The 10773-nt window shown below is 45.4% G+C and overlaps 1 protein-coding gene across 1 annotated transcript; it reads right to left on the reverse strand.

Annotated features, from left to right (window-relative positions):
* Positions 1–5427: 5427 nt before the first annotated feature.
* Tex37 (testis expressed 37) lies at positions 5428–10316 on the reverse strand. Its single transcript, XM_055596378.1, has 3 exons — positions 10290–10316; positions 8502–8594; positions 5428–5841 (listed from the first exon to the last, which is right to left on the reverse strand). Exons 1-3 carry the CDS (start codon positions 10314–10316, stop codon positions 5428–5430), a joined length of 534 nt encoding a protein of 177 aa, XP_055452353.1.
* Positions 10317–10773: the final 457 nt, after the last annotated feature.

Below are 10773 nucleotides of genomic sequence, written 5' to 3' on the forward strand. Positions count from 1 at the left end.
AAAATCGCCTAGCTAACATGCCTGCAGTACCCTGTAATAACCCCCTTGCCACTGCACCACCCATATTTGCATAACAAGTCCCCATCTTGTTTCTCAAAAACCCTAAGGGCATTTTTTCAGGGGTGACAGGTGACAGGACAGGTGTCTTCTGGAATCACAGCCTCTGGCTGCTTGTTTATAATTGCCCGTCAGCTCTCTAATCTACTTCAACTACTGCAAATAACACAGTGTGAAGATTAAAATAAGAGATTTGACCTATATTGCAGGATCTGATACCCGGAGTTCAATAGAGGCTCAGAATGAAGTTAGGGTTCACGTCCCTCAGCTCCACAATGAATGCATTCTCCTAGGGTTTATGTGGAGATCTGAGGGCTAAACTGTGGGTTAAAGAGCCACACCCACCTCTCCACCTGGAAAACACATACACATATGCAGAGCTATGAGTGCTCTTCTGTTTGGTTGAGTAGAAAGCTAGAAAAGGAACTCCTGGCTGATCCCTTTGATTATTCTTAGGTAGAAAGGGTAAAAATGGAAGAGGGAGGAAAAGGGAAGAACACAGACTTGCAAAAAGACCAGGAGACTTGTGGGGCACGACTTTAATCCCAGCATTCAGGAAGCTGGTTCCAGCCAATCTCTATAAATTTCAGGCCAGTCTGGTCTATGTAGTCCTGTCTCAACAAACAACACCCAGCCTAGTAAAACCTGCCACATAGAATACCTGGTGAAACAGTCTGTGCACCTGCCAAGCGCTGACTGGCATCGGGATTAGTGCTTGCCAACCTGCTATGCCTATGGTTGTTATTGAAGAAGTTGAGAACTGTCCTTGAAGAAAGGAAAGAGAGAGACTTCCCGACAGTTCCTATTAGAGGAGGAATTGGGTTGGGATGGTGCTCTTGAGGAAAGGGCTAGGAACACCTTTCTTCCAGAACTTTGACCCTAAACTGCACAGCATGCCCAGGAGCGGGGCATAGCTAGTTTGTGTGTCACTAGGCACTCATCCACGTAGCACATCTGAGTCAAAGCACAGCCACAGCGTGACCTCTGAGTTTGCAGAGATCTAAAATACAGGAATGCTATATCGATTCTCTCAACTGTACCTTGAGTCTGGCTCCAGCCAGCTATGCAGGCCTACAGTAGAGTGTTGTGGAAAGCGTCATCGAGGTAGGACTAGTGTTAACAACTTGCCTCTAGCCTTCTGAGCAGCATCTCCCAACACTGTTGAAGGGTTACCATTGCCATTAGTTCATAGAAGCTGGCTGGGTATTAGATTTAGTGGCCAGAGGGTCCAAGTAGCTGTGTTCAGCTAACATTGCACTTAATAATGATCCCAAAGTACATGAATCCATGGTGTTGGCAACTAGCAGAGGATGCCAAATGGTTGGCATCCCAGGTAGCACAGATAGAAGATTTCATCATGGTATTAGAGTAACTTTTTTAAAAATTGAATATATATGGATTTTTTTAATTTAATAGTTTTGAACTACAGTTGACTAAGCTTGGAAAAGGGGGAGACCATTGAACCTCCCAAATTATCATTTTCCATCTTACAAACACTATTTTGGGTCCAAACCATCACCCTTCTTGCCTGCGCTGTTCTCTTCCTCTGCTTCTCTCTATCTTCAGGGACAGGATTCTTTACTGATCCTGGAGCTTGCCATTTAAACTGGACTAGATGGCTAGTGAGCCCCCAGGACCTGCCTAGATTTGCCCCCAGTGAGGTTACAGGTGCACACTGCTCTGCTGGGCTTTACCCAGGTGCTAGCAATTCGAAGTTAGGCCCTCACGCCTGTGCAGGAAACAGTTTGCCAGCTTACCTAGCACCCCAGTTCACCTCTACAATTTCTTAGCTTTCCCACCTGAGATGCTACTGTGAAGAGCAAACACGACCACGCAACTTATAGAATAATGTATTTAATTAATGGCTTGCTTACAGTTTTAGAGGGTTAGTCCATGATCATCATTGTGAGGGAACATGCTGGCAGGCAGGCATGGCACTGGGGAAGTAGCTATGAGCTCACAGCTGGTCTGCAGGTTGCAGGCCAAGAGAGAGAAACACTAGGTCTGGTTCAGATGGGCTTTTAAAACCTCAGAGCCTGCCAGGTGTGGCGCTGCACTCAGAAGGCAGAGGGAGGCAGATCTCTGTGAGTCTGAGGCCAGTTTGGTCTACAAACCAAGTCCAGGACATCCAGGACTACAAAAGAAACCCTGTCTCCAAAACCCAAAAATAAATAAAACCTCAGAGCCCAACCCTAGGTGAAGTACTTCCTTCAACAATTTGAGTTTTTAAAAAAATTTATGCATTGATGGTGTTTTGACTGCATGTTTATCTGTGCCCCACCTGCATTTGGTGTCCTCAGAGGCTAGAAGAAGTTATTAGATCCCCTGGAGCTGGAGTTACAGATGGTTGTGAGCTGCCATGTGGGTACTGGTAACTGAACCTGGATACTCCAGAAGAGTCAGTGTGTCAGATGGCTCTTAGCCACCGAGCCATCTCTCCAGCCCTGAGTTTGACTTCTTTAGGTTCCTTAAGTGAAATATATACATACTGCATGTGTGTGTGTGTGTGTGTGTGTGTGTGTGTGCGCGCACACGCCCAACCCTTCCACTCCTCCCCTCCCCCAAAATAAATTAATGAAAAAAATGTGTGTATGTATGTATGTATACACACACACATCTGGAAACTAATGGGCACATTCTGGAATGCGGCTTCACCGGAATAGTTTCAGATATGTCAGTGCAGACCTCCTAATCCACCTCTATTCATCCAGCTCACCACACAAATAAATTTATATATTTATACATATAAATATCCTGGGAGCCTGGTTTCTATTCTTTTCTCCCAGGAGCTCAGTGTCCATTTCTGTAGCTTCTCCCACACAGCACTAGTCACTCAGCCTCCTCTGAACTGAATACACACCTAAGTCCCAGGAGCTGGCTCCAGACCTTACAATGTCCATCTGGACCTGGTGTCCACATTTTCCCAAGAAGCCCAGGTACCCTCCTCAGACAGGCAACTCTCAGAAGTAGTCACCGCTGGAGAGTGTGGGATGGGGACAGTGTTCACCCAGATAGTGCTCCTGCACATCTGCTTGGTCTCTTGTCCCTTCTGTAAAATGGGTGTGCAAATTCCTAAGTCCCAGTGGGGAGAAATGAGCATGAAGAAAGGTAGCACATATTTTGTAAACATCAAGGAATATTCATCCTTCAAGGACTTTGGCCTTACTGCCAAACCTCAGCCCTGTTTCTGCAGACCATTTGCAAGGGTCCCTGCCAAGGCCAAGGAATGACAAGGAATGACAGCCTGCCTGGTACAACATCATGAGAGGCTGTTTCCTTCAGTATAGCATGGTGGAGAGCATCACATCAGGAGGTGGGGCAAAGGTACACGCTCATGTCTCTTTTTTCTTCCAAAGCTGCAAATGTGGCTGAAGAGATGGTTCAGGGCTAAAGAGCACGGGCTGCTCTTCCCGAGGACCTGGGTTTGATTTTCAGTACCCAAATGAGGGCCCACAACTGTCTGTAACTCCAGGATCTTCTGGCCTCTGAGGGCACAAGCCTTGCATGTGGTGCACAGACATGCAAGCAAAACATCCAATCACACACTAAAATAAAATTAAATAAAAATAAAGCCACAGATGGCATTGCGATCACCCTTCAGCACGACCTCCTCCAATTCTAATTATCTCCCAAACACTTTAGTTGCAAACACCAGAAACCTGTGAACTTGGGGATTAATATCCAACACGTGAGCTCTCTGGAAAACCATTCAAATAACATCTGCCAGAAAATGCTATAAACAATAAGATTGAGCAGAACTGTTGATGGCTCATTTCAGCTTATTTCCTTAGTAGGCTTCCGTAGTCACAGTTAAAAGTGTGACCCCCTCCTCTCCACATGGTTGCATTTATACGAATGTGGAGATGGTTAAAGCCATGGCATGAGACAGAGGGGAGTTCTACTTGTTGCAAGGAGAGACTCTTAATTATAATAGAATACGACACAAACCCTTGCATAGTGCTTCCTGGCTCTAATCCCAGAGCTTGGGAGGCTGAGCCAGAAGCATGCCAGAAGATTCAAGGCTCTCCCAAGCTATATAATAAAATCTAGACCAGTTGGGCTATAGAATAAGACCCTGAGTCAAACACTCTCGCCAAGAGCCTGTGAGATGGCTCAGCAGATAAGGGCATTTGCTGCCAAGCCTGACAACCTGAGTTCAAACTCCTTAGCCCCAGGACCCATGGGATGGCAGGAGAGAACTGACTCCAACAGAGTGCTCTGACCTCCCGAGCACACAGGTGTAACCATCTGTCATTGCCCTCCACCAAAATAAATGACAGAAACAAGCAATAAAAGCCACTCCTACCGAAAATGAACATGGCAGGCTAGCAGATGATATATATGCTTGCTGAGTGAGCAGGAGGACCTGAGTTTGAATCTCCCCAGAACCCATGTAAAGCGAGGCGCAATAGCACATCTTTAATCCCAGGGCTCTTACAGCCAGCTGGGAAGTGGGAAATTCCCTGCCCCCAGCAGCTTGTGGCCAGCTGCCTGGGGTAAGCAGTCCCTAGCAACAGAACATACAATAGAAGGCAAGCACTGAGGTCGTCCTCTGACCTCCACGTGTGTACCATAGCATAGAACACATTCCACCACTTACACATACACATACATCCTATACGCACACCGCAAAAAAGGCATAAAAGATAAAAAATGACACTGGGTGCGGTGGCACACACTCAGGGAGGCCGAGACAGGCAGATCAAGTTTGAAGCCAGCTTGGTTTACACAGCGAACCCAGGACAGCCAAGACTACAACAGAGAAACCCCATCTCAAAAAACAAATGATAGATTCACAGACAGACAGATAAAAATAGTAATGACACCCATTTCAGTTCAGCACACACTGATTTCTTTCCTCCTTTTTCCCTCCTTTCTCTCCCACACTGAGATGGGGCTGGAGATTCTAATGAAACAATACCCCTTGGTATAAGGAACATCTTTCCGGTTTTATTTTGGCGTGGGCATGGAATTTCCTGTTAGGATTTTGGAACTAAACTTGCTTCTGGGTTGCGTAGCAACTTATGATGTCATCATGTGTTGCCAGCCAGGTGGCCACACCTGGAAGGCGTGGTTACCTTGCCCCTTAAAGGGAAAACCCGACAGGGTGGTCCCTCTCTTGGCCTTTCTCTCCATCTCTCTTGCTCCTGGCCTGTTGGCCTTTTCCCCTTTCTCTATCAGGGTGCCCCTTGTCTCTCTTTCCTCTCTCTCTTTCTCCCCATCATGTCTTGCTCTCCCTTCTCTCTCACTCTCTCCATATCCACAATAAACCACTTTCACTGAAGATCTGTTGCACGTCTAATCATCTTTATTTAGTGTGTCCCATAACCTTAGATCCTCATAATTGAAACAGCAGGTATTCTTGCTCTTCTACTGGTAAAATGGCATCACTGGGCCCCACTTATTCGCGATGGGGACCTTGACTCTCTCAAAAGGGGCACAGGGACAGGCAGGGAGTAGAATGTAGTCTTTGCCTGCTTCTGGAGCAGGCTGCCTATCCAGCTCCAAGAAGCCCGGGAAGTCCGACCTCTGGTGAAGCCAGGAGGGGTTATTCTGGGCCAGGCACTGAGACATGCAATCTGGGTAAGCATGACGGCGGATGTCGGGAAACCGGTCCTTCGCAGGAGTTACCGGATGTCGTGGGAAGAAGCCACAGACTCCTAAGTCTCTTGCAGTCATGTGGGTTCTTTTGAAAGCAGCGTACCCATCCTTCAGCTTGGGGTTGGGGTTGGGCACAGGCCGGTAAAACTCTTTGTTCCGGAGCTGAGTATCGAGCTTGGCCTGCTGTAGAAAAAAAGGGAAGACTGAGAAAGGGCGCCGAGGCAGTGTCCCTCAAAGCGCTCCAGACAAAATGCATACTACTTTGAAAATGTTATGTTCAGGGCTGGCGAGATGATCCAAAGATTGGGAGAGAGCACTGGCTGTTCCCAGGACCCACGTGGTGGCTCACAACCAATTCCAGAGGATTTGACACCCCTATGGGCTCTGTGGGCACCAGGCAAACATGTGGCACAGAGACATATATGCAGGCAGAAGACCCATACACATAAAAAGAAATCTTTTTTTAAACGTAGGTTCACTATTGACTTTTTAATAATGCTTTTTTAGGGTGTGGGTGTGTGTATCTATTGTGCATCTATGCAGTTATGTGGTGTGTACACGGGTGTGTGGGCATCATAGCACGCATGGACCCCATGCACATACATACATACATACATAACACAAAATTTAAAGAAAGAAAAAGCCAGCCCACAGTGGTACATGCTTTAATCCCAGCACTGGTGGGGCAAAGGCAGGTAGAACTTGAGTTCTAGGCCAGCTTGGTCTACAGAGCCAGTTCCAGCATAGCCAGGGCTACACAGCAAGAAAAGCCCTGTCTTGAAAAACAAAACAAAAGTTAAAAAGGAACATTATGGCCACAAACTATATGATTCCACGCTCACCAAATTTAGAAAACCTTTCAAGCTGAGTAAGAGGGCAGAGTCAGCATGGCCACTCAGCGCTGGTGATGGTTTAAACTGGAATGAACTTAAAACAGACACTGTTGCCCTAAAATTAACAACTCCACTCCTGTCGTTAGAAACTCCTGCACCTCAGGATGAGCCTCCTCTCCACTGAGGCATCCAAGAGGGATAAAACACTTAAGTGTTCACCAAGGGAAGGAATACCCACATTGTGGTGAGTTTGTGACGTATAATATTGCATAGGATATGAGTGATCACTCCACGATGCTTAGCAAGAGTAAAAGCCACAGAACATGAATAATTCACTTTCAAAAATTATGTAATAACAGGGCTAGAGAGATGGTTCAATGGTTATGAGTACTTGCTTGTCTTGCAAAGGACTGGGGTTTGGTTCTAAGTACCTACAAGGCATCTTAAGACCAACTAACTCTGATAGCAAGAGATCTGATGCCCTCTTCTGGCCTTCATGGGTACCAGGCATACACATGGTACGCATACATGCATGCATGCCAACACACACATAAATCGTTTTTTATTACATAGTACATTTTATTTTTATTTATGTGTGCTTGAGTGTGTGTGTGTGTTGGGAGGGGGTGGCCGTGTGTACATCTGTACACACATATGGAGGCCAGAGATCAACCTCCAGAGGCCAGAGGTATTGTCTCTAAGGAACCATCCACCTTATCTTTTGAGACAAAGACTCACTGGTGCCCAACAGGCTAGACTGCATAACCAGTGAGTTCCAGGGATCTGCCTATCTCCGCCTCCTTAGCATTGTGGGAACATGTGGGACATGCCACAAAAAGGCCTGGCTTTTTATGTGGGTTTTAGGGACCAGGCTCAGGTTGGAGGAGGAAAGGAGGAGGCAAAGGAGGTAGAGGAGGCTGAGAAGTGCTAGGTAAGGACATAGAGCCAATGAACAGAGTGTTTGCTTAGTTTCGAGTCCAGTCCCCAGCACCACGAAAACTGGGCCAGCTGCACATTCCTAACTTCAAGAAGTAGATACAGAAGTAGCAGAAATTCAAGTTCAAGGCCATCCTAGCAAGCTTAAGGCTAGATCATAAGAGACCTTATCTCAAAATAACAAAAAAGTTAAAAGAATTCTACAATTAGGCCAACATTCAGAAGATGAGAGTGAGAGAAGGAATACACACACATGCTCACACTGGTTAATGACTGCATCAGTGTTGGTTTTATCCGTGTTGGTTGTATTTAACTCTGTTACATGTAACTATTTATTGTGCATGAATGTGTCATACCACGGTACATGGTCAGAGAACAACTATGGGAGTTAGTTCACTCCCTCTACCATGTGTATCCTGGGGATTGAACTCAGTGCAACCTCGATGGTTCTTATCAGTGTTATTTAAACTATGAATGGATATTACTTTCAATTTTACATGTGCTGTACATTTTGATTTATCACATGCATACATATGCACACACGTACAAGCACACAAAACCTTTAAGTAAAGTTCCCTGGCACTGGTTATTTTAAAACCTACAATGTCTACATTAAAGTAAAAATCATACTGGGCATTGCTGGTGCACACTTTTAATCCCAGCACTCGGGAGGCAGAGGCAGATGGATCTCTGAGTTTGAGGCCACCCTGGTCTACAGAGTGAGTTCCAGGACAGCCAGGGCTACACAGAGAAACCCTGCCTTGAAAAACCTTAGGTAAGTAAGTAAGTAAATAAAGAGCCATGACACTGGAGAAATACTTCAGTGGTTAAGAGCATGTGCTGCACTTACGAGGACTAGTGTTCAATCACCAGCAACGACATGGTGGCTCACAACCATCCGTAACTCCAGTTCCAGAGGATCAACACCCTCTTCTGACTTCTGTGGCCACTGCACACATGTAGTACACAAACATACATACAGGCAAAACACACATAAAGTAAAGTAAAATAATCTAAAATAAAGGTCGCTCCAGGGAGCCATGGAATGGATGACAGGCCGACGAGTGTCCCTACCTCTTCTGGCGTGACTATGCAGTATTTGTGCTTATTAAAGGGCTGGTAGTCAACCATGTATGAGCTTTTGTATATGTCTAGGTCCACATGGTCCTAGAGACAAGTGAGAAAACAAATCAAGACCCTGGCCCTTGTCATTCTCCCACTTAGGGCCGCTTCTGTCCCTACATGCTCTCACTGCCTGATGAAAACAGAAGCTGTTCTTGCCAACCGGAATTTTTAAAAATAATTTATTTAATTCTATTTTATGTGCATCAGCATGAAGGTCCCAGATCCCTTGGAAATGGAGACAGTTGTGAGCTGCCATTTGGGTGCTGGGAATTGAACCCAGGTCCTTTGGAAGAATAGTCAGTGCTCTTAACCACTGAGCCATTTCTCCAGCCCCTATCAGCTTCTTCTAACAAACCAATCAAATGTCACTTTCCCCAGTCAGCCTCCCACCTCTTCATGCCCCAGCTTTCAGGAATGAAAACCTTTCTTCTTTCCCCCTGCTTCAGTAACATGCTTTGCAAATATTCTTTCAGGAGACAACACTTTGATTCCCAGGACCCGAATTAGGCAGCTTACAATTACCTGTAGTTCTAGGGAGATCTGATGCCTCTGACCTCTGAGGGCACCTTCGCATGCACACACACACACACTTAAAATAAACCTTAAGAAAATAATTGAAGTTTCTGAATGTGGTGGTGCATACCCATAACACAGCATTTGGGAGGTAGAAGCAGGAAATTCAGGAGCACAAGGCACAAAGACCACAAAAGACTCTAGTTCCTAGCCTGGGGTGGTGATATATCTCTTTGTTCCCAGCACTGAGAAGACAGAGACAGGTAGAGCTCTGTGAGTTTGAGACCAAACAGGTCTACAGAGAGAGAGAAAGACAGAGAGAGAGAGAGAGAGAGAGAGAGAAAAGAAAGAAAAAGAAAGAAAGAAAGAAAGAAAGAAAGAAAGAAAGAAAGAAAGAAAGAAAGAAAGAAAGAAAGAAAGAAAGAAAGAAGAAAATGAGAAAAAGAAAGGAAAGAAGGAAGGAGAAAGAAAGTAAAGAAAGAAGGGAAAGAATGAAAGAAGAGAGAGAAAGAAAGACAGAGAGAAAGGAAGGAAGGAAGGAAGGAAGGAAGGAAGGAAGGAAGGAAGGAAGGAAGGAAGGAGAAAGAAAGAAAGAAGGAAAGAAAAAAAAGAGAAAGAAAGAAAACACACACTGATGCTAAAGAACAAAAACACCAAAGAAGATGGCTCAGCAATTAAGAGTGCTTGCTGATCTGGGTTCAGTTCCCAGCACCCATATAGAGGCTAACAGCCATCCAGTTTCAGGGTATATGCCCTCTTCCGGTTTCTGTGAGCCACAAAGCATGCATGCACACACACACACACACACACACATACACACACATGCCAGACACACACACAAAATAAAAAAAAAAGCAAATCTTTTTAAAAAGCAAATTAAACATTTAGCCAGGTGTAATGGCTAAAGATATAAGATTTTTATCTTTAATCACAGTATTGAGGACACAGAGACAGGTAGATCTCTAAGAGTTTGAAACCAGTCTGGTCTACATGGCAAGACATAAGTTTCAGACCAGCCAGAGCCACACAATGAGACTCTGTCTTAAAAACAAACAAACAAACAAATAAATAAACTCAAAAACAAAACCACCAGAACAACAAACTTAATGAGGTACGCTAGACTGAGACCTTGCTTTAGCTCTTTCTTTTTCTAGAAGTCCAATGTCGGTGCCTGGTACACCACACCATTGGGCCTAATAAATTCATGATGGATACATCACTCACCTTTTTGCGGTTCACCGCATGTGCCATGGCCAAGGACCTAGAAAGACATGTCAGTTAGCCCTGCTCTGCCTCAAGCAGGAGTGATATCCAACCATTTCCAGAGTTTACACAAAGCAAGCAGGACTGCTCTGGTCCCCTTCATCCACCTTCTCTCCACCTTCCCTAAAATTCTGCCTTACATGTTCCCTGGAGCCAGTGGAGACACTAGCAATGGGTGGATCAGAGCTCTGACAAAAGGACTAGGACAAGATTCAGAGGAATTAGAACTCACTTAAAATATCAGCTCTACCTCTCCAAACAGTGCATCAAATAGCAAAGCAAGTTTAACTTAACAGAAGCTATGACTTTAGAGCAGCTGCCAATCCCTGTGGTGCAACTCCCCCAGCATGGCCATTTCAAGCTGCTAACGCATGGTTGATGCTGAGTTGCAGAGTAGGGTGCCCCCAGCCAGTGGGTGCCATGGCTCGCACTGCCCGGAGAAGGC

This window comes from Psammomys obesus, unplaced genomic scaffold (genome assembly GCF_907164565.1).
Source record: "Psammomys obesus unplaced genomic scaffold, mPsaObe1.curated_primary_1811, whole genome shotgun sequence".
NCBI lineage: Eukaryota > Metazoa > Chordata > Mammalia > Rodentia > Muridae > Psammomys > Psammomys obesus.